At 38.7% G+C, this 25,100-nt stretch overlaps 2 protein-coding genes across 6 annotated transcripts in view; one reads left to right on the forward strand and one right to left on the reverse strand.

Annotated features, from left to right (window-relative positions):
- The window catches only part of BEND4 (BEN domain containing 4), a 32,515-nt gene extending 29,242 nt beyond the window's left edge, over nucleotides 1-3,273 (forward strand). Inside the window, exon 5 of one of the 2 annotated variants that reach the window (XM_061346167.1) lies at nucleotides 773-3,273. In XM_061346167.1, the coding sequence (XP_061202151.1) occupies nucleotides 773-990 (218 nt within the window). In that variant the 3' untranslated portion in view covers nucleotides 991-3,273. The remainder of the gene's footprint in view (nucleotides 1-772) is intronic. The other variant, XM_061346168.1, reaches the window with a different exon arrangement.
- Nucleotides 3,274-18,250: 14,977 nt separating this feature from the next.
- The window catches only part of SLC30A9 (solute carrier family 30 member 9), a 35,921-nt gene continuing 29,071 nt past the window's right edge, over nucleotides 18,251-25,100 (reverse strand). For 3 of the 4 annotated variants that reach the window (XM_061346170.1, XM_061346169.1, XM_061346171.1), the window contains 3 exons: nucleotides 22,481-22,610; nucleotides 20,063-20,176; nucleotides 18,251-19,254 (listed from right to left, as the gene is read on the reverse strand). In XM_061346170.1, coding sequence (XP_061202154.1) covers nucleotides 19,210-19,254; nucleotides 20,063-20,176; nucleotides 22,481-22,610 — 289 coding nt within the window. In that variant the 3' untranslated portion in view covers nucleotides 18,251-19,209. Of the gene's footprint in view, nucleotides 19,255-20,062; nucleotides 20,177-22,480; nucleotides 22,611-25,100 lie in introns of those variants that run through there. The other variant, XR_009724336.1, reaches the window with a different exon arrangement.

Consider the following 25,100-nt stretch of genomic DNA (forward strand, 5'->3'; position numbering starts at 1 on the left):
AGCATATCATATGTCAAAGAATCTGAAAAATAAATTATGAAAAATGTAATCATCACATACAAATAGCTGTATGTGGAAGCAGCAGCGACTTAAACAGCCAAATTACATGCAGTACAATTCATTTTCTCCTGCATTGAAAACTATTGCAAGGCTCCCCAAATTAGCCCTTTCATCTTATTTAGCTATTTCTAAGGCAGATTTATTCTCTGAAAAATAGGTGTCAGATTCAGGAAGGTGGAAAGAGGAGGACTTGAAATGAAAGACATTCCAAACAGAAATACCAAATGAAATAACAGCAGTGACATTTTCAAGCAGGCGGTGGGCTACTGCAGCCTGCAGATGTTGAAGCAGCCAGCAGAGGGAGCTCATACAGATCCACCAGAGCAATCACCTTCAGGTACAAATACACAACAGGTTTCAAATGAAAGAGATCCCAGTTCATATTAGCTTTCTCATGTATTGCACACACTGAATCATAGCTGTCACTTCAAATTAGTTCTTTTTATTCCTGCAAGAAGGGATTTAAGCTCCAGACCCATGGGTTGCATAATTAGCTCAGCTATAACAGCACATACTGCATGTGGAGAAACACACTTGTACGCAAACAGCATAGGTCCAAGTGGCATTATCATGGCATCCCCCATAAGGCTTTCCTTCTACTTAAGTAGAGCAGTAATGTCCCCTTTCTTATCTCCCATGAGCTTTCAACACTTGGCCAACACGGGTGCTGCAAAGACAAGTTGTTTTTTTATCCTTTCATGTTTTCCTGCAGAGTTCATTAGGATGCACTGTACTTCCAACCCAGACTGGTGGATGCCATCTGAAGAGCAAATAAACAAGGTATTCAGTGATGCAGTGGGACATGCTCGTCAAGGGCGTGCGGTGGGGACTTTCCTTCACAATGGAAACTCATATTATGAAGGGACTGACCATCCAGGATCACAGGACGAAGTCTTCAATAGAGGTATGCAAGATGGATCTGGTGATTGATGGCAGTGAGAAGAACCTCCTACAACAGCAGCAACCACTTAATTTAGGAGAGACTATTTGTTAGACATACTTACCCTGCTGTCATTTAAGAGTCCAAAGCATGTTTGAACACATACCGCACACATTTCAGCTTCTCCATCCTAACATGTCCCAGTTAACAGAAAGAAATCAGTTTCAAAGACCAGCTGTATGGGACTTCTCAGTGCCTGTTGTTTCCAAATCCTTTATATCACTCTCAAAAGGAAATCGCAGTTCATTTCATCTAGTTCATCCTAGAGGAAAGGTCATTTAAAAACTATAAAGATGTCAAAAGAAACAGCAGTTACTGTCTCATCTGCTTATTGATAACAAGCCCGGGTCTGGAGCCAGAACAGCTGGGTACAGTTTCCTTTCCCTGAGTAGGAGATGCAAGAACAAGTCTGCACTCTCGTAATAAAAAAAAGAAATGGTATCCCATTTCCTAACAGAAAATAACGTAAATATAAATGCTACCTTAAAATACCGCAAAAGATGGAAAATTCAGGGACTTCCTTTAGCCAACTCTGCCAGGAAATTAAGCTTCCCAGGTAAAACAGCAGTGTTCGTCAACAGCAGAATCCTTCAAAGACCCAGAACAATAACAGGCACTTCTGATAGATAAAAATTGTTTTGTATATCGGATAGAAACTATTTATATCTAGATTTCCAGGGGACTAGGGTTGATCATGACAGTTTTCATTAAAATAAGATTGCTAAAACCAAATTGTCATTTCAGAAGACAGGTTTTGCTTTGTCTCTTCCTATTCTGCAGACATATTATGTAGCTTTAGAGGCTTTAAATTGCCTTTTCTTGGTTTTGCTTTCATTTGTATTTTGTATCCCTTCCTTGAAATAGATGAGGCAATGTGCTGGTCTTAAGAGTCGGATGCTCAACAGTGCATTCAGGGAAGGGTTGGGTAAGAGCAGCCTAGCTTAAACTCCTGTTGTAAATAAACACAGGGTCCAGATTAAGTAAGCTGTTACAAAAAGAGCCGTGCTAAAGCAGAATTCACAGTGGTGCACAATGTTGGAAGCAGATACTGACTTCAAAACAAAACAGAAATCAGTCAATTGAAAAACTTAAATTTTAAAGGCTTAGGGGTCCTCTGTCCCTCTAAATTGATGCACTCCAGAAATATGCAATGCCAAAGAAATAAACCCCTTTCCTTTTCATGTTTTCCATCTCCTTACCCTTGTCCAGTCTCTCAGGCCAGCGCTGGCATGCTTCCTGGCCTGAACCAGCCCTCCCTAAGGCAACATTTCCCCAGTGGCAGGTACAGGGAATTTGTTTTTGGAAAGAAAGTTTACTTTGCTTTTGACCGTCCTTAGTGCTACCTCATCAGCAGCGACTCTCCTGAACACATATCTCATGCTCCCCAGCTTTCCTAATAGCCTTGTGCAAGCCACGAGAGAAGCTACTGATTGCTCCTTTTACCCTTATCCCCTCCTTCCTGCTTTTCTCCCCATGTGCTGTGCAGCACAGGGGTGCCAGCTGCTTCCTCAAAGACCAGGAAGGGCCCTTTGGGGTGCAGCGCTCCTCTAGTTCCAGCCTGACCATGAATGGAGAACAGAGGCAGTCTCTTAAAGGTCAGCTCACCCACATAGCAGTTTCTTCCTGACCCCTGCCTCCTCTTTGCCTGCAGTTGTGGCCGATCTCTCATAGACAGGCGTCTTGGAACACAGGATCCACCATAAATAGGACCTCTCTCAATCAGGATATGCTTTAGGCCCTTAAATGTCCAATACCTCTCAATTAATTTTATTTTTGGTGATTTTTTGATAAGGGGGTTAAAAGGCACGTGCCTGCCCCAGAATAACTCATTTATTTTCTGTAAGTGAATGAGCAGTTTAGTCATACTGGACTTCACCAGGCCAAGGGGTTTGAGACAGCATCCCTCACTACAGGCAGGAGGTGACTTCCTTTGAGCAGTCAACAGTACATGGTGGCCCCTGGAGGAGAAACTCAGTGTATAGAAATGTCACAGTACAGATATCCTATAGTAGCTTTTCAGTGTTGAACTTACACTTTTTTAAAAGAACTATAATAGAAGATGTTACATTGCTCCAGTGGTGTAAGTCTTGCTGGTCTATGTTTAATGTGGTGACACTTTCCAGAACTACTTGGTAAAACATGTCGGAACGTGTGAGTCAGCATTCTGCTGTAAATTTGTCCACAGCGATATGTATCATGCTGTATTTTTGTAAACATTGTGATGGTTTTCTTTCAAATGTTTAATCATATGGGATTAAAAATATGGATGCTTCATTCTTAACAGTCACAGAATTACTGGGCTGGACAGACCTCTCTCACTTAATAACCTAAAGATATGCTGACATAACTAGTAAGCCTACCTTTATTTTTAGTGTAAAACATGTAGCCAGCATCCTGGAACCTCTCACAATCTTCTACTTCCATACTGTGCAGAATAACCAAATGTATAGTTTCATCTTGAAAGCCACTTTGGCACTAGGGATGGCTTTGCAGATTTGGACCTTTTGCCCTCAGTTGCTTGTGTGCACTGGCCCGTGACATGAATTGTAGTCACAGGCATTAACAGACAGCAGCTCATCTCGTTTGTTTTTTTTTTCCCATTTGGGTTTAAAATAACAGAGTACAACAACTTTCCTCAGTTGTCTGTCTTTGATTTTAATTGCCATCATGGCCGCCTGACTCTTGACCCATCCATTTCATTTAAACAAAAATAAAACCCAAACAAAAATAAAACCCAAACCTTTCACAACAGCTTATTCCAATTAACTTGTTCATGAGGCATTATAAATTCATAGACATTGAAGTGTCTAAATATCCACAAGAAGTTAGGTATAATAGTATGGGACCTGAAATAATAGATAGCAGATAAGCCCTTGCACAGCAAGATGCACATATTTAAGCAGTGTGCTTTGAAAGTCAGCACATCCTTTCCCAGCTCTGGATCTAGGCAGCAGGCTTGTGACAGGTGGAAACTGCTATCTATCATGTCACTCCAGAAAGTCCCAGGAGAATAGTGATTCTTGTCTTATTCTTCCATACTCTTTAATCTTACTGTCATTTATGTATCTGCCTTCTCTCTAACTTCGTGTAGCAGTATTGCACGCCCATCTGTGCCAACATGCCTTCGCTATATTTTCTATGACAAATATTTGTGGAGAAACTGTGATTAAAAAACCATTAATCCTGATATTTTTATTGTTATGGTGTAGTTAATTCTATGAATACTTTCTAATGATGATTGTACTGTGTAGAGTAAGTACAGGTTAGGGGTAGACCTTTACCAGATATTGTACAAAAAATAAAGGTGCATAGTGTAATATAGATTAGTAAGGTTTTTGTGACAATTTCTATAGGATGTGTGAATTGTTTTCTATGTGGCAATACACATTTCTTTTAAAGAATATAAAATCTTAGAGATTTTTTAAACAGTCAATATTTTTTAATTATAAAGACATTTGTTACCTAAAGTTTACTATTTCAGGTGTTAATTCTAATTTGAAAATTGGTTTTATTACTACATACCTCCAGTTCCATTTGTTCTGTTGCATAAAAATGCACAATAAAAGTTAGTCTCTGGTTAACCAGTCTCTCTCTCTCTCTCTCTCTGTAGGCATCATTGTGTCAGCATGACAGCTGTCACAACTGGTTCTCACTATAAATACGTATTAAAAGTTGTAGGTTTATGTAAAAAGGCTAAAGGGTTGTCTTTTGCATTGAATGTTCGGTATGAAGCACCAGCAAGCACAAAGATCATGAAGGATTCAAGTATGAATATAACAGAAATCATTTTCACCTCAAAATATAACCATATGTATTTGTGTGCTGGTTAGATAGAAAAACTGCTCAGAGGAAGTACCCATCTGCAATCGTAAGACCTGGATTTTCAAGTGGTGAAGTTTAAATCCCATTTTAATTCAAAATTCAGTGATAGCCGAATGGCTCATGTTCTCTTAAATGCTTTAGAAAATCTCAACTCCAAATACTTTCTAGAGGAATTATGGGGACAAACATTCACCACACAAACCCCTTCTGCTGGGCTGTGAAGCAAGACGGACCCAACCGCAGGCTGGTGTCACCCATGAGGAACAGTTGCCAAATATTCCAATTATATAATAACGCTTTCAGATGCCTGCCATGTTGCAAAACTAGCTGGGGTTGGGCTGGTATTTTCTAGATTCAGGGCCTTAGCCTACTGTATTTTTTGTCAAAATCCTCATTATTGAAAACCTTTATTTCATAAAAAACTTTATTTATGAACGTCCTTATTAGTGAAAACCTCACCAAAATAATTTCAGGCAATTTTGAGAAATGTGGGTAAAAAATCCCATGTTAATCTCTCTGAAAATAAATGTAATTAACTTCCTTTGGAAAGCTCTGAATTCCCAGACTCTTGGGCAATGACTTGAAATGTCAGAGGGTAGATCCAGAGGCAGAAAGGACAGGGATGCATTATGGGGAAATAGACAGGGTGATGAGGCAGTACATGCAGGAAACCAGCAGGGAAAAGTGGCAGGTATGAGCAAGGCCAAAAACACGAGTACTGACTTGCAAAGTTTAGTTCGGTTTGTAAACGTGCACACAGATAATATCTAAAAAACAACAGGAAAAGAGAACCCATATTTCCTTACCTGACACTCATGGTTATTTGCACCACGGGTGACTACAAATGGTCCCCAGATGCTTCTAGCAAGAGGAATGCATGACTGCACCTCCAGGTGACAGTCATATTAATCTTAGTTACTCACACAGCAAACCAATACCACTGATGTGATTTGAGTGGAGACTAGTTAAATCAAAGTCTCTGCCTTGTTTATTTCCTATCAAGTTCATACATGAACAGCTCTCCAGGGATAAATCCTTCCTACTGCAGCATGGAGTCCCTTGGAATATCTGGCAGCTCTCTGTATTTGGTCTTGCCTGTGAGTACAAAACCCCTCCTCCAAAGGCTCTTTGACATCTGACATATAAAAGCAGCTTCTAGCACAGATGTATGGCATTAAGTAAAAATGAAAAAAGCACACCAGCAGATTAATAACCTGTATCAGAAGTTCTGACATAGAATCATAGAATAGTTAGGGTTGGAAAGGACCTTAAGATTATCAAGTTCCAATCCACCTGCCATGGGCAGGGACACCTCACACTAAACCATATCACCCAAGGCCTCGTCCAACCTGGCCTTGAACACTGCCAGGAACGGAGCATTCACAACCTCCCTGGGCAACCCATTCCAATGCCTCACCCTAACAGGAAAGAATTTCCTCCTTATATCTAATTTAAACTTTCCCTGTTTTAAGTTTTAACCCATTACCCCTTGTCCTATCACTACAGTCCCTAATGAAGAGTCCATCCCCAGCATCCTTATAGGCCTCCTTCCGATACTGGAAGGCTGCTATGAGGTCTCCACACAGCCTCCTCCAGGCTGAACAGCCCCAACTTTCTCAGCCTGTCTTCATATGGGAGGTGCTCCAGTCCCCTGATCATCCTCGTGGCCCTCCTCTGGACTTGTTCCAACAGTTCCATGTCCTTTTTATGTTGAGGACACCAGAACTGCACACAGTACTCCAAGTGAGGTCTCACAAGAGCAGAATAAAGGGGGAGGATCACCTCCTTCGACCTGCTGGTCACACTCCTTTTGATGCAGCCCAGGATATGGTTGGCTTTCTGGGCTGCAAGTGCACACTGAAGCTGGCTCATGTTAATTTTCTCATCGACCAGCACCCCCAAGTCCTTCTCCACAGGGCTGCTCTGAATCTCTTCTCTGCCCAACTTGTAGTTGTGCCTGGGATTGCTCCAACCCAGGTGCAGGACCTTGCACTTGGCATGATTAAACTTCATAAGGTTGGCATCAGCCCACCTCACAAGCGTGTCAAGGTCCCTCTGGATGGCATTCCTTCCCTCCAGCGTATCAACCGAACCACACAGCTTGGTGTCATCGGCAAACTTGCTGAGGGCGCACTCAATCCCACTGTCCATGTCAGCGACGAAGATGTTGAATGAGACCGGTCCCAACACCAATCCCTGAGGGACACCACTCTTACTGGTCTCCAGTTGGACATTGAGCCATTGACCACAACTCTTTGCTCATGGCCATCCAGCCAGTTCTTTATCCACTGAGTGGTCCATTCATCAGATTGATGTCTCTCCAATTTAGAGACAAGGATGTCGTGTGGGACAGTGTCAAACACTTTACACGAGTCCAGGGAGATGACATCAACTGCTCTACCCCTGTCCATCAGTTCTGTAGCCCCATCATAGAAGGCCACCAAATTGGTCAGACAGGATTTCCCCTTAGTGAAGCCATGCTGGCTGTCACCAAGCACCTTGTTGTTTTTCATGTGCCTTATCATGCCTTCCAGGAGAACCTGCTCCAAGATTTTGCCAGGCACAGAGGTGAGACTGACTGGTCTGTAATTTCCTGGGTCATCCATTTTCCCCTTCTTGAAAATGGGGGTTATCTTTCCCTTTTTCCAGTTGTTGGGAACTTCACCTGACTGTCATGATTTTTTAAATACAATGGCCAGTGGCTTCGCAACTTCATTCGCCAGCTCCTTCAGGACCCGCGGATGGATTTCATCAGGTCCCGTGGACCTGTGTAGGTTCAGGTTTTTAAGATGGTCTTAAACCAGATCCTCTCCTACAGTGGGCCCAAGGTCTCCATTCTCACAGCCCCTCCGTCTGCCTTCCAAGACTTGGGTGGTGCAGTCAGAGCATTTGCCAGTGAAGACTGAGGCAAAGAAGTCATTCAGAACCTCAGCCTTCTCCAAATCCTGTGTAGCCAGTTCTCCCGAGAGCTTCCTGAGGGGGCCTACGTTCTCCCTAGTCTGTTTTTTATTTGCTATGTATCTATAGAATCCTTTCCTGTTACCCTTAATATCCCTAGCCAAGTTTAATTCTAACTGGGCCTTGGCTTTCCTGACCTGGTCCCTAGCTTCCCAAACACCCCTGTATTCTTTCCAGGCCTCCTGTCCTTGCTTCCACCTTTTATAAGCCCCTTTTTTCATTTGAATTTTCCTCAGCAGCTCCTTATCCACCCAAGGAGGTCTCCTGGCCCTCCTGCTGCACTTCCTTCTAGTTGGGATGCAACACTCCTGAGCTTGTAGCAGGTGATCCTTGAATATCAACCAAGAGTCTTGGGCCCCCCTGCCCTCTAGGGCTATATCCCATGGAACCTTACTAAGCAGGTTCCTGAAGAGGCCAAAGTCTGCTCTTTTGAAGTCTAGGGCAGTGAGCTTGCTGCACGCTCTTCTTGCTGTCCTGAGGATCTCAAATTCAACCATCTCGTGATCACTGCATCCAAGGCTCCCCTGGAGCACCACATTTCCAACGAGCCCTTCCCTGTTGGTGAGCACAAGGTCAAGCATGGCACCTCTCCTTGTCGGCTCCTCTATTACTTGCAGAAGGAAGTTGTCTTCCACACAATCGAGGAACCTCCTGGATTGCTTGTGCGGGGCCGTACCGTCATTCCAACAGATGTCAGGATGGTTGAAGTCCCCCATGAGAACAAGGACCTGTGAGCGTGAGGCTTTTCCTATCTGTCTATAGAGTGCTTCATCCACAGGCTCTCCTTGATCAGGCAATCTGTAACAGATCCCCACAGTAATGTCTCCCATAGCTGTTTTCCCTTTAACCCTGACCCACAAGCTCTCTCTTAACTGCTCACTTGTCCCCAGACAGAGTTCCATACTCTCCAGCCTATCCCTAACATAAAGGGCAACTCCCCCTCCCTGCCTGCCGGGCCTGCCTTTTCTAAAGAGTCTGTAGCCTTCCATTCCAACACTCCAGTCGTAGGAGCCATCCCACCATGTTTCTGTGATGCCTATTATATCATACCCCCATAGAGGTGCACACATCTCTAATTCCTCTTGTTTGCTCCCCATGCTACGAGCGTTTGTATAGGGGCATCTGAGCCAAGCTCCAAATGAAGCCGGCTCATTGGCTGGAGCAGCTGGAAAATCTCTACATTGCTCCAAGCATTTATTTGACATGAACTACATAACCGTGTTGGGAAAAAGCTAAAAAACATTTTTTGCCTTAAAACTACTTTAAACTCTCTCGTCTGGCAGATATAATTGCCACAACTAAAGCAGTCTTTGTAGGAAAATGGAAAGAAACAGATTTGCTAATGACTCAAAGTAGCTTCCCATTATAAAAGTAAATATTAAATTTAGTTCCCATTTAGAAACAGGGTCAGTAGTACAGCAGAAAAAGACTAATTACACCTTTCAAAAATGCCTTATAGTAACATGAGTGAAAAACTAAAAAGCCTTGTTACAAAAGGATGTGCACCTAGAAGAGCCCTAGGTTTTGAACTACCTGGAGACCACAGCTATATACTGAAGGTCAGAACCAAGGAAATTTGCATAAAGCATAAAGTAGAAGGAGCAGAATGGGTCAACGTCCACAAGCTTCACATAGGCCCAGCTAAAAGTAGCAGTCATGTCCTTTGTCAAGTTCCCTATGATGAGTATTTATTTTATCAAAACCTAAACTTTTAGAGGAAGCAACAGATTTGAGTTGTTTAGAGAAGCTGGGGATGATTAGGTTCTAAGAAAGCTTGGCTTTCTTGTAATGGCAGAATGGGTCTCATATGTTTCAGAGAATTAGGAAAGGTGAACAGCCTCAGGAGCTTCACTTCAGCAACAGACATACATGTTTGGGGACGTAAGTAGGCATATCATGGAAGTTCTGCACGGCCATACCTTGCAAGAGGAACATTATTTCATTCAAATTCAACAATTACCAAAGCAAACACCATATTACTGCTTTCATAGTCTATCACCATGGGACCAAATCTTAAAGGCAGAGATCTCATTTAACATTATGAAACAAAACACTACCACAAACGTGCCCCATCCTCTCTCATCCCTCTACTATTTTTCTCTCTCGTGCTTAATAGACCAGTACTTGCTGAAGGTATTTAAAGGCTGCAAAAATATTTCTCCCATGAGAAACTCATCTCCAGGGCTAGACTTGGGGTGTCTTGCCAGTTCCTCAACCTAAGTCTAATGCTAGGGCTGAAAGAAGACCATGTAAGAGGGAGGTATACTATTTTCACTGTTCTCCTCTCACTTTAATTCTGCTGGGAATACACCATTTTCATCCTTTCTCCAGGTAGAGCAGGGCTAGAAAACGGAGTGTCAGGAGAAACTGAGAGCTGCCAAAAGTATTCTCCTACTGAGGAATTCATCCGAGTTCAGCCCTTCTTGCTTAGGAAGGCTCCTTACCAGCCTTTGGAAAGGATTAGCACTGACATACCTTTAAGTTTAGCACAGCAAAAGGTCAAAATTATGCACCCCTAGCAAGCAAAGGCACAGAGTACTGGGGAGGAGGCGGAGCTGAGTGGCTGTAATTATATATTTCTATTCAAGTCAATTGAAAACTGTTTACGTACTTCAAAGACTGAGGATATCAAAGCAATAAACTTTGTCATAAAACCTGGAGCTGCTCCCTGTTGTGAAGAGCAAATATCCCTTCCATTTCTGTTAACTTCTTTAGCTTGCACTGTAACACAGGATGATGTAGCTCAGGAGTCCCCTTGTAAGGTGCCTTGCTTAATATACTTGTGAAATCAACTATTTCATTGTTCCATTTTCCCTACCTTCTTCCTCTACTGTCAGGCAGCCTGAGTGGCTAAAGACATGAGAGCAGCCACACAGGGCACAATCATGGGTCTGTCAAATCTCTCCATGCTGTCTCTGATGGCAGCCAAATGAAAACAGGGCAAAACACAGACCACCACAAGTTTGGTCTTTTCAAAGCCACAGCCTCACTTAGATTCCTTCCTTCCATCAAGGTTTCCAAATTGTCCAAATTCACTACAACCTTCATCCACAGTATTTCATTTCTATTTTTGCCAGCGTTATCTGTTCTCTTTCATGAGAAACACAAATCAGTGAGCTACAAATCTACAACCAAAGATACCTTCATACCATTGTAATACGCAAAGACACAAGTTCACAAATGAATGTATTTGTATGGACATCAAATGCAAGATGGATTTTCTTTATGACTGCAGCTTGCTCTGGAAAAAACACATTTTGACCCCAAACTTAATGCTCTGTGTATCCAGAGAGGCCTGGTTTATCAGTAGTAAACTGCTATTCAATCAGTATTTCAGGGGGCAGGTGGTGGGGGAAAAGACATAAATTTTTAACAAAATCTAACACACTGAACATCAGTTTACTCCAAATAACATTTCAGCCACCTCGTTTGTAGGAATGGGGGCCTAGCAGAGATCCTACAAAGCGCCAATTCAGCACCAGAACTGGTGCTGACAGACCAGGAGGAGTTTAAATCAGGAAAAACAAGAAAGCATCATTACAGAACTTGGGTAAAACAATACAGCTAACTTACAAGAGGCTGAGTTGGCACAGCTTCTGTGACAGCAGAAATTATGTCCCTTTACTAAGGTTTTCAGGAAGTTTAATTCGAAGGGGAAAGGAAGGTTTACTTTCCATGATCTTCTAATGAAGTCTCCTATAACATTAGGAATGAGACAAAATTAAGTCTGGAACAGAACTGTCAAGATCACCTCCACCCCCCTGACTGCAAGGTCCAACTTCAACCATTTAAAACAATTATATTTAAGAATCGCCCTTCAACAAATGCCATAAACAGCAAGTAAAGAAAGGATTTTAAGACTCCAGGTTACATTATGCAAAAACCAGAGCTCTCGCCCTCTTTCAAAGTGACTGAGATCGTCTGCCTAGTTATTCAGACAGTCCCAAAGTCAGTCCAACAGTTGGACTTGACCTCAAACAGACAAGGCCCCGAGGTGTGTCACCTCTCTGCTCAGGCAGATTTTATGCCGTTTGGTCTGTTTTAAATAACTAACTAGCTGTTGGCAATGATACCACCACCCAGAACAATGTTGCTGAACACAGAAGATGAGCTTGCGACATGCAGCCTTTTGCAATCTGAGCACCACACATTACTGTCCAGTGTCCCTGCAAGAAAACCCCTTGAGAAAGGGAGTCTTCTGTGAAATGAAACATCTTTAGCAATCAGAATATATGCTGCACATCCAAAATCTTTCCTGAAATATGTAGCTTGACCACCTTATTTCTGATAATGTTCCTATACAGACAAAAAAAAAAAAAAAATCAAATTTTTCAAGTTTCTTCACTTTATTGCTCAGGCTCCTTGCATTTTTGCCTCTTCTTTCCAACCACATACAGACTGACTTTTTTAGTCCAATTAGTTCTTTTTGTAACTAGATAATTCACCAGTTTTCATCAGCATTAATGATAAAAAGGACTTTAATAAACCAGGCAGTATGTGAAATCCTTTCTAAGCTAATTTCAAGTGAATGATACCTAGCTTTTCCTTAAGAGGCTTGGACAGCATTGCTGGGATTGTCAACTACAGCTACTATGTGAGCCTAATACATAAACCCAACCTCTTCAAGAAACTCTCCGCACCCTAGACTATGCACAGACATGCAATGCACCTGTCTTACTACCTTTCTTCACATCACCCTTAACTCTGGATCAGGACCAGCAGCCCAAACTGGTGACAGTGCCAGTAGGGCCTCTGAGCTAGGCAAAAAGAGCTTACTCTGTGGGGTGGGGTGAGGTGACCAAGGAAAGTTCAGAGTATTAATACATATAGCTTGGCTATATATACCAAGTGTATGCTATTTAACAGTATACGATCAACATTCCAAAGGCAAATTGAGTAACTGCTACAAATAGATGGATATAACCTTTGTTTTGCATCTATAAAATACCGTTATATGCACTGTGAATTCAGAAACAGCAAATCATCTGCCTAAACCCAGCGTTATTGCTTACCTTTACTATATATATATATATAAAATCGCTTAAATTAACAGAACACAAGCTTTAACGGCTATGTAGCATTTTACTGAGTAATTACAACTTCCAGACATTTTACAGGATGTACCAAATTCAAGCATAATTACAAAATAAAGAACATATGCAGGGAAATATTTAAATGTCTACACCTCACAAATCAAAATGACTTCCTCATACTAATATGAAGTAACCAAGACACAGAATGAAGAAGCCAATACACCAAAATGCATGGGGCACTGTGGGGTGGATGGGTGACATTCGATTAAAAGACTGTGTGGAAAAACATGTTTCAACTTTGAGATTGTCCTTTGAAAGTTCTACCACCAGCGACAATCCTCACTATTGACTTTCAGATTTTATACAATTACGGCAATAGCCAAAACACTTTCCAAATGCTTCAGGCATTTTTCAAAGTCTTCTCATGCAGTTATTCAGCACCTTTAAGAGAAACCTACAAAAAACCCTTTATATTACAACATTTACACAACATAACATTTTTTTTTCTTCTGTCTTCAGATTTGAAGCAGCTGATCGATCAGAACCTGGAGAATTTTAAATACACTCTAAATTTAGATTACAAAAATCAAATGTATCCTTGAGTGTGGAGCTATATTCCACTATTTTAACAGACACTTTCTCCCTGTAACAGCACTATGAACGCTGGCAACACAGAAATTTGACCAGGCTTTCTGTTGGTGTTGTACCTAAGAAAACAAACAAACAAAAAAAAAACAAAACCCAAACAAACAAAAAACCAAGACCTTTTATTCTAATTGGTAGCTTTGACTTACACAGAAAAAGGAAATTGTCTTCAAAAGCCTCATGTAATATAGGCAAGAACAACAATTTTCTGCCTATTTACTATAATCTGTTATTGTATCTGTCTGTGGTATTTAAAAAGTGTGTAAAATGTAATTCACATTACATTCTAAATGTCATCTTTAACTCCCTTTCAGACTGTGATGCTTTAACTAGAAATCTTGCTTATCCACAGATATTTAAGCAACTTGAAAAATACGGACTAACATATTCACCAATGCAAGAATTCCACAGACCTTAGAACATTACACGATTTTTTATTTTTATTTTTTTTTTTTGCCCTATGGTGCTCCAATCGTTTCTGGGCTGGGGGAAAAAAAAAACAAACCAACAAACAATTAATTTTCTCTTGAATTCACTCTTCCTCTTGTTTCCGTAACTGAAATTACTCACACTCCGCTCACCAAATACACCCCACCACAGCTCCAGACTCAGATTACACTACCACCTTGAGCAATAAGTAAGTTTTAAGAAGGCAAATGGGGTTATACCTGCAAGACCAAATACTGTATGAGAAAACAGTTAAACAGAGACACTGATTTTCATTACGGGGAAGAAAGAAGAAAAAAAAAAATTTGCTGGGGTTGGGAAGGAGGAATCACCCAAGTAAGTAAGTATCGCTAAAAGAGAGCGTTGTACTACATGGTTTTATGCATACTAATCAAATATAATTTCTTACTGTTTTTTTTACTGTTCTCCAATCACCATTTCTCATTGATGGCCACATTTTTTAGACTGTATTCACCTCTTTCTGTTCCCACGTGCTCAACACCATAGTTTTGTTCCTTCCTTGTATGCATCCTTTTTACCATACACTTTGTGATAGTTTCTTTTGCTTCAGCAAAGCCTGATTGACTGCAGTTTCTATAGTCCATACAACCACTTACAGCTTCTGGCACATTTTATTTTTTTCAAAGGACTTGCATTTCAAAATCTGACTATTGTGCTTTAAAGCCTGGATTCCTATTTCTTTTTAGTCTACTTGATCTTAATTATTTGTGTCTCACTAAACCGGAACAGGAAAATTACTTATTTAAGCTATGTAACCCCTCTACAAGACATAAAATCTTTTTGGTACACCTTGACTTCTCATTTACATTAAGGAGGTAAACTGCAAAAGAGACGTCAGTTATGCTCTCTATTCAAAGTTAACAATAAGAATAGAAGCAGCACAATGCTTAAGCTGGAAGAAAAAAAAAACCTACATTGTCATTTTATACTCACTTCTGCAATGTAAGCCATGCACAGAAGTTCAGGTTTTGTACAGGAGTTAGACAATTACTCTACTGTACCAAGCCAAAATGCCTTAAGAACGTAAGAACATAAACTGAAATACTCTCCTTTCAGATGTTAAACAATACGCTTCTGTGAACTCTTTTGTAGGAAACACGCCTACACCAACTTTGGAAAAAGGATTACTTATTTAAGAACTTTCAAAAATAGCCATGCCTAAAACTCTTTGCAGGAAGCCTGTATTTGATGCACCCATTAGCAGATGTACTTCCATAATGCATCATTTTTCCTTTGTTACAGAAAAAAATAAATCAGCTGAAATGATAAGAACACAGAATTTCAGTGTATTACTTAGACAAAACATACCCCAAACTCTTCTCCATACTCCCCCGTATCAGAGGGGCCAGTAAAAATCTCTCAACAAAAACTGAGTCTCCAGATATAGCTGAAAAAACTGCACCCGCCAGAATCAGAAAACTTTGGTAGTTTTGGCTTACATGGTTTGTAGCTTTCAAAACAGAACAGCAATCATTACTGTCAACTGTACTTGTTCACTGATAAAGTACAGAGACCAAAGTAGCATCTAGTCTTAAAAATGTGAGATGCTCATAATGGCTTCCACCTCCATGGGTGGGTAAATAAAAAATCATAAAACTTGTGTTGGAATTCGATGAAGGAGAGAAGCAGAGGCTATAAACTCTTCAGCTTGAGTATGAGTCACAGAGTATAAAGAATGCAACTTGTCCTTAAAAAATATGTTCTCCTGTTCCCTGAGTCCCTGCTACTTCTCAACCAGAACACACAGCAAAAAGTCTTTGTAATACAGTATTCCACCAAAATACTTACTACTACAGTATGCTTAATAAATGCTTTAGAAAGTGGAGAGGTAGAGGGGTACCACTCAAAAACTTACTTCCACGGTGTAAAAGGAGACAATTTAGACTTGATTCTTGCGGAAGAAAAATCACAATTTTATCTTTTATAGAAAAACAAATTCTATAAGAAAATGCATATTGTTAGTGTCTGGCCAACTCTGACTTAAAATGCATTAAGACCACTCAGTATACTGGAACACTAAGACAATGTTTTCAAAACACTGCAAGTTTTACGGACTTAAGAAACATTCTGCAATACGTAAGCAACCTTTCACAAAGCAGAGGGCAGCTGTACTTTGAACATAATCTGAAAAAACAGAACATGCAAGAACAGTCTACAAAACAGATTATTTTAAAAGGCCACAACTTAACTGAAAAAAAACCTAGAATATAACTTTGTTAGCTAATTCCTCACTTTCTTAAAACAAAAAAGAAATATTATGTAATTGCATTTGTGACAAAGAAAAAAATCTCTCCACACTCCTTCACACTTTGCAAGTTTTCTTTAATTCTGAGGATTCTATCATGGAAATGTAGTAGCTGAACAGTTTTCCTCAAAATACTAAAACAAAAGTAAACTAAGTACTGGACCCATATCTCTTCAAGTGTTAGACCATAAAGAGAGATAAATAAAAAAAAAAAAAAAGGTGGCAAAAATGTCAAAACTGTTAAAAACAATCTATGTATTAAAAATTTAACAGCTTAGAATTCCTTTTCCTTTCCAAACTGACAGGTTCAGTGAATCAATATTGTCACCCAACTGCAAGACATGTAAACTTAAGAGGTACTGCCAAAACCAGACTGACTAGATTTTTGCAGTACATCACCATACAGGTCATTTTTAAAATATGGAACTGGGTCCTCAAACTATGCAACTGTTATGTACCCAAAAACATTCAAGCTCTGGCTTCTTGGATTTAACATATTGTTATGCTATAATCGGGAACGTAACGGGGAGACAAGGATCTGAACATTACCTTGGAATACAAACAAATGGTATGTGGATGGGTGTACTTTTGACTCCGATAAGGAAATTAAGATCAGAATTCATATAAATTACATCTCTGATGAACAAGAAAACATTTTAATGGGCTTCTGGAGCAGGTGGCGTGTAAGAATATAAACTCATGCCCTCTCTTAAAAGAGATATGGGAACACTTCAGTAGTGGGGTAACATTTACTAACCTTCCAGTGAAATTTCTGTTAGTGCACACTAGCACTGCTCATTCATCAGTAACTCCAGCATACAAACCACCTTGGCTGTCTCCCTTAACGCCCCAGTAAGAGCATTTTCCCAGTTTTTAATAAACCCATTATTCCAGAAATCTTAAACTGTTTATTCAAATTCAAAATCCATATAAATATTCTAGGAACAAGGAAAGCGATTAAGAGTTATCAGATTCCAGTGGTCTTCATGAATAAGACTAACATCAGCAGAGTGCATAATGAGATGAAGTTTATGTGGAAAGGTGAGGAGAAAGGTAGATGATTTATAATGTGCTACGGATGTCTTATTTACTTGGTATAGCACGCTTCCAAATTTCCTTTAAATTGCATTTCCAATCATCAGGCTGAAATATACTAAATAGTTTTACTACTCTTTTTTTAGGAGAAAAACAGATAAAGTGAGGTGTCCCTGCCCATGGCAGGGGGGTTGGAACTAGATGATCTTAAGGTTCTTTCCAACCCTAACTATTCTATCATTCTATGATTCTTCCAGATTACCCATAATAATATAGCTAATAAGCTATACAGACACCACTGGTGAATAGGGATTATGGACAAGGGTACTAAAGAGACCCACAATTACTGTATGTGAAGTCCCATCTGTAACTAAACACTGGAATGTTTTGCAGTTGTCAAAAGGTACACTATTTTAAATTCTCACAGTTCGCTGGTGAGACTTAGTATGAAAAAAAAACCCAACCCAAAAAAACCCTAAAAAACATTTTCAAAAGTTTTTAGCCCAATCTAGATGTATTGGTCTTCACAATTATTATATGCTGCAATGCTTATAATTTAATCTTAACTGATTTTTGAAGACTTGTGTTTCATACCAACATTTCTCTTTTCAGCAAGTCTGTCATTACTTAGCAACTGAGTCACTAGGAGGTTCTTACTAACACCTCTTACCCACCAGCAATTCTCATTTTACTGAAATATGTTAAAGTGCATAAAGAATTTTCTTCAGAGTTATTTATATGCAGTAACTTCACTTATATTTCAATTTGCATGATAAGTACTCATGCCCTTATTAATAAAGACTGGGTCTCAAATCAAAGAATGTGGTACAACTTGGGTGTCTACTGCAGAAAGCCTTGAGGCTCATATATACAATGCTAAAATTGCACATTTCAAAGTTATAAACTCTAAGCATTTATCTCAGGATTGTTGAGAGCTACTGATAGATTTACTTTACTTTTCCAAAAAAGCAAGTCCAATTCTTAAAAAAACAACAAAAAACCACACTCAATTTAGAATTCAGATTAAGTCTAGAGGTAAATAAATTAAAAATACAATGTATTCATTTGTTTAATTATAAATAATTCTAATACATTTTTTACTACTGTAACTTCCAATTACATCTCTCACACCTTCATCAAAGACCGTATCTGGCAATGCAGCCTATAAGGAAAGCAAAAAATGCCAGGTAACATTTAATAAGCACTACCATGTATATATCTCCCAGATCACATCTGAAGATACTTACAAATAAGAGAACAAGTGTCAAAGTAGGGGGAGAAAATAACAAAATTTAAACAGAGGAAGTTCACCAAAATCTCTAATTTCTTCACAGTAGCTTTACATACTCTGGATAACCACATACAGCTGACCCCACTGAGAAGAAAAATCTTATTTTTGTGAAGTGCAGTTAGTGCTCACAAGAGTGGGAAAAAGCAGGTTTACAGGTCATGGTACTTGAGAAAAGGCCAGTGCCTGTTTGAAAGAATTTATCTCATAGAAAAGAAAAACTGTGAAACAATCACACAGTTGAAATATTACAATTAGTTTAAGGTTGGCAGGTTCCACTGGAACAAACTTTTCCTAGCTAATCTTAATATCTCCCAAGATCCTTCAGCGGTATCTTGAAAGAAACTAAAGAAGTGCAAACTGACTGCAAAGGGACGCAAATGGAAAAACTAAGTGTGTTGTGTATCTTCAGGCAGCTATATTTGCCTAACTAAACCTCAAGTCGTAAGTTCTGAGTTGCAGTAAATATACTCTGACAGACTCTCCCGTGGAATTTAAGTCAAATAGCTTTTTCTTAAATTGATTTTGCCATGGAAACTTTTGTCTGCGAGTCTAGTGCTCCTCCAGAAACAGAAGCAGTGCTAACAGTCCAGGAAGCCTACAGTAAAAGTAAGCGAGGTATGGCGCTGAGGTCACCGCAATTTCAGAAGCTTTTCAGCCCTCTACACGACTTCTTTCCAATACGGTAGCAACATGAAGATTTCTTCTGCCATGCCTATAGTATCTCCAAATCCACATGACGAACATCAGGATTTCGTTGCTGAAATAAAATTATTTTTAAAAAAAGAAGTAAATAGATAATATTAAAACACATTTTTGCACATGGATACAAATAATGTATTCTTGGTATGATGCTGGCAACTGGTTAACAAATTCTCTTTTCTGGCAACATAGGGACTATCTTAAAATGAAGAACAGCTTCAACAAATGTTGCCCACACTATAAAGCAATTTTCTGAAGGTTAAGCCAGCTTTTCATGTGACAAATACTGTTCAACATCACAGACAAATTAGTTCTCACACTTTATAAAGTATGAAGTGGCTCTCCTGATTTAAAAAAGGCAGTTAGATTTTATACAAAGCCGTTCAAATAAAGATATATATAGTCTCACTTTAAGAAAGTTTTAAACTGCTTCAAAAGGAGCAAAAACCGTTCAATAAAGCCCTCATCACACGCTGATATACTTGACAGAATGCTAGGTAACAGATAAAATAAAAAATAAAACTGAAATTTGCTTCTTTACAACCAAAGCAAAATTTAACAGCCTGTAAATAACCTGGTATTCTGCAAATACAGTAACAAAGACACAACCAGGTCTTATATTACAAAAATACTGTTCTACAGTGGTACAAAACTGAACAAAATATGTAACAAATGGATCAACGGCAAAGTAAGGGTTTACTACTGGTCAGAACTTAGTTAATAATACTAGAGCAAGAGACTCTGCATTAGGATTATCAGCCTCTTCCTTCATATATTTACAAACAAAATCCCCAAAGTCAATGCAATGATATTGTTTAAAATATAGTCACAGAACCATCACTCCCTAATAAGCAGCTAAATTTCACCTTCAGGTCCTTCTCAAGTCTGTCTACTTCAGCTCCCAGTGTGTCAATGATATTTTCACCATGCTTAAGCATGAAGGCTTCCAATTCTTCAAGGTTTTTCACTTGCTGGATTTCCTAGGAAGAAATCAAATTTAAAAGGTTGAGATGAGGGAAAGAAAGGATTAACACAGAGGGTTCTGACATATTCTGGGGGGAGTAGGATGACACACACAAAGAGAACCCCAAACACTTCAGCTTTTGCCATTTCCTTTTAAAGCATCATCTGTTCTTATGTCTCAAAGACACAGAAGAGTAGTATCTATTCAATGAAAATAGCTGGCTTACCATTACACCTGTACTTGATATAGAACCTTCTATGTTTAACAGATTTCCTCCTTTATTTTCCAAGTAAGTTTGAGAATTTCATTATTTTTCTAGAAGTTTGAGATATCCCTTATTCACAGCAACGCAGAGTACGCCTGTGTATTCCTTCCTCGTTTTCATACATTCTTGCTGTTTTATTACACTACTTACTCTGGCTACCACATTACCAACTCATCTGAAAATCCATGCAAATTCCTACGAAATTCCTCCTCAGGAGACCCATATTATATGTGACTGAAAAGAACAAGGTTAAGGAAGACAGGATGCTATGCTCTTCCCTCCAAAAAACCACAGTCATCATAAGCACCAAAGCAGGTATTACAGCACTGTCATGAGCTTTCCTTAGAGGTCTCACACGATGTTGGCCAGAAGCCATTTGACTTTCGCAGACATAGTTTAGGCAATATAGCTGCAGTATGTTTAGGACAAATAGGTTATTGCTAATGGACAAAGTAATTATTAAATAACTAATTCTTTTTGTGTCTATAATTACAACACAACATCAGTTTCTTTCACCTTCCCTATAACTCTGAAACTGAAGAGGAACAATGTAACTGAGTGAACTTAAAAGATACCCCATCTCCAATACCCTGTGACTAAAATCACAGCAAGTCTAACAAGAAATCAGAGCAATTTGAATGGTAGCATTTCAGTGATTTCACAGCTTCAGAAAGAGTAATATTGGTAGCAATGCTAGTTGAATGAGCTAGTTATTTGAAAAACTACAGATCAAAAGGCAAGCACTATGTCTACCCTTCAGGTAGGAGCAAAATCCTGCTGAAAACAGCTACCTTCAACAATGATTTTATAGCTGACACAAGGTTACTACATGAAACTACAATGACCTGTGTAAGAAACAGTTGTCAACCTAGAAACAATCAGGAAGAACTTTCCCAACAATACTAGTTGGAAGAATGAGCGACCACTGTACGCAAGCACCAAAGGGAACAGCAGGTAAAGAACAAGACCTAACAAAGCCTTTGAAAAGTAGTGTACTAACCAGCTGCAACAGCAAAGAATCTGAGATTTGGCAATATAAAACCAAGCAAACCTGCAGTGCCTCAATTGTACAAAGCTGACATCACTCTTCCTCTCAAAATGTACTAAATTGAAATCCAACACATGAATAGATTGCTTACTACACTATATATATAATATATATACATTCTTATTTTGACATTAAAAAGCAGTACATTTTAAGAACTCAGACACTGACTAATAGTTTAAAAAACCTGCAGTAATTTAAATGTAAACTCAGATAACTTCTAAGTCGTATCTAATGGGCAGACATAAAATGCAGGTAATCTGCTTTTCATTTTGAAAGGGTAGCAAAGAAAGAATTCTTGTAGGCATGCAAGCAAATGTATGTAAGCATGTTACTGGTGAAAATGGGTAAGCAAGCAAAACATTTTGCTCACTTAGAAATCTTGTAATTTAGATAAAATATTCTTTACTTCATATTTCATAGCTTTGCCATGCAGAATCCAGCTGAGAATAGTTTTTCATTTCTATATTGAAGAGAATTAAGAAAAGCTAATCTGAACAACACTGAAATAAGATACAGACACTGAAGACAGTGTTAATTGTTAAACACTGTCAAAATGCTAAGTGATGTGATGCAAGCAATCCATATTCAAGTCTAGTCTGACTGGCAGGATCTGTAAACCTTAACACTGCATCTTCAGCACTCAAGGCAAATGGCTCTGCCAAAACAATGTTTATTCTCAGGTGACATGCTTCCAGTTTTAACTAAAGACCTTGTAACTCAATAAAAATTTATTGGAATAAATACATTCTTATTTTGGACAAAAATATCTGTCCTCTTCCAACCCAGGCCCTACTCAGCCCACAAATGGCTCTATTTCACCAGCACATAATATGATTCCATGCAGAGATATCTAGCATACTAACACAAAGTAAAATCACCTGCAGTTATTCAAAAAGAATTAGTGGAATATCTCTCACCTACTTGAAAACCTAGGGTTTAGACATACTTGAAATTAGAAAATAAATATCAAATACTAGAAGTTATAGAAGGATTTTTTTAAAACATACCTGTAGCAGCTGCTCAATGTCTTGTTTTTCCAGGTAAGACCGAGTAACAACCCGTCCGTCGAAGTCTACTTCTGCCTTGAATCTCACTTTGCTCATTCCCAGGTCTGTAGCTTTAACATCATGAATTGCTCTGAAACACATAAATTTTAAAGAAAATGTAGAACAACATAAAACAAACAACTGGGTAGTTTGACTTCTGGTGTTAACAACATTGTCGCAGTACAACAATTCTGTAATTTTAAAAGGTCACTGCCGGTGACTCACATATCCTCATTTTGCCACCACACATTTATATTAAATACTGATTTATATTTAATTGGTTATACAACTTTCACAGATGTCTGCTATACCAACACATGTATAAATGGCTCGCTGCAATAAAAGACATACTACAAAAAAGCATCACAGATTTAGAACTAGACTAATGGTGTTATAAAAAAATCCCACAACAGAAAGTGATACCTTTCCTACTCAATTTACTCACTACTGCACAGTAGTTTTTGTGCATACACATATTTAACAATCCTCAAGTACCCTTGCTTTTGAGGTAAGGGACAATACTGTCAGCTACTGAAAGCACACACTGCAATTTTTCTGGACAGCTACAATTTGTGAAGGCATGGCCTTTTGGAGAATTTTCTATGCAAAGTTATATTTGATATAAGGTATGGATATTGTGACTGGAAATCACTTTTGATCATACTGAATTATTGATCATGACTCATCACAAGACAGCTGTTAGTAAAGGCTGAAAATGTATATTTATTTAAAGGTTCCTAATAGATACTAGAACATGGATGTTGCAGCATGTTTATATTTTGGTCCTTTGAAAACTTCTGTTTCTCTACAGCACAGTTTTGTTCCAGTTAGATAAACTCTATGAGGTATGAATATAGGTAATAAACAAAGCATACTCTAATTTTCAGGGATAGTAAGACATGAAGCAAACTCAGGACCCAGATTATTATGATGAATTTTAACACTGGAATAAAAATAAAATAAAAATCACAAAATACCATCTTTTTTTTTTTCTAAATAGATTAACACAAACTTATCTTTAAAGCCAAGTAGAATTTAAAATTGCAGAATAAGTTTCGTTTTTCCATCAAGGCCAGAAAAAAAGTGGACACTAAAACATGGAATATAAATTACAAAGACGTTTCTATTTTTTTTTTAATTTTTCCTTTTGCCATTTCCATTGCAAAATAAGTATCGGGGGTCAACTATAAAATACCCCAAGGGCTTTGGGTTTATTACCAGAAAAATGCAATCATTGCAATTTTAAAATTTTTAACAAAAAAATTAGAATCAGCAATAAGGCTCACTTAATGGAAAGTACTAAGCTTCACCCCCCCCCCCCCCTTCATTTCACTAAGTTGCGCAATTCCACAGCATCTTTTTAAATTTAGTATGCCCTTTGTCTTAAGCAAGTTTACTCTTCCCGACTCATCGGAATGTTTATAAATCAGAACTAAATTCACAGGCAGTGTGGGAAGAAAGCGGAATGCACAGATTTTGGAAGTAGCCTGCTAGAATGAATAGCTGACAAAGAACAGGAGGCAGAAATTTCAGACGAACAGTCAGAGGAAACATTTATGGAATATTTCTGGCAATACTAAAGCTGCAGGAGGGGTAAGCATATTAAAAAAAAAATAGAACATGACCTAAATATAGAGACACACACACAAAAAAATACATCTTAGCAAATATTTAAGCAGATTAAAAGAACTGCTACAGCTTACTGATAGCAATAAAGAATTTCCACCTCCAATCAAATTTACACAGCTATTCCTGTGGGAAGTTACCAAATCAAAACAGTATTAACTGGAATAACCTAACTGGAATCAAACTACCTCCTCACACAAGAGGGTATTTAAGACAGCAGATGTGCTTCAATGAGGGCTATATGAACAGAATGTGAATCCATGTGATTCAGAAAATGTTGACGATATATCAGGGGCCTATCAGAGCTAAGCAACAAGATACCCAAGATTCTCATTAAGCAGCAACTTGATAGATTTCAGTGGAATGATGCATATTCTGTAAACGTGAAGAAAAAAGTCTACCTTACTGCATATAATCCATCCAGGAAAGACAAGACAGTGAGTCAGGAAGAAAAATCACAAATAATTCAAGAACACAAATGCATGTGCTACAAAGCTTGCTTGTGGAAACTTCTGGATGGCTACCAGACACCATCAATTCAAACTAGGGAAAAGACAAAGTTTCAAATGAAATAAAAACTTGTCAGAGGACACCAAGTTACTGGGTTTGAGCCATCAGTTGTACTTTATTTTTTTTCTTCTTCCAAACCAGAATGACAGATTTTCCAGCACAACAGTAGCACAATTACCCAATAGCTCTTACAATGAAGTAAAAGTTAAAGATTAAACTAAGAATAGTTTATGTCTAAAGATCTACCATTATATTGCATCAGAACAGAATCGGGACAGTCTGTACCACATCATGTATTTTATTTCACAGTCCTGAAAGCCTCCTCTCCTACACTTCAGTTAAGCTGAACACAGAAAAGATTTGGGTAACAAAGGTTTCAATGACAGTTAAGAATGGAATGTTTGTGCAACAAAAACCAAAATCAAGTAATTTTCCAGCTGAGAAG

Source organism: Neopsephotus bourkii, unplaced genomic scaffold (assembly GCF_033783945.1).
Source record: "Neopsephotus bourkii isolate Nb327-2 ecotype Australia unplaced genomic scaffold, CSIRO-AGI_Nbou_v1 NB_259, whole genome shotgun sequence".
Classification (NCBI taxonomy): domain Eukaryota; kingdom Metazoa; phylum Chordata; class Aves; order Psittaciformes; family Psittacidae; genus Neopsephotus; species Neopsephotus bourkii.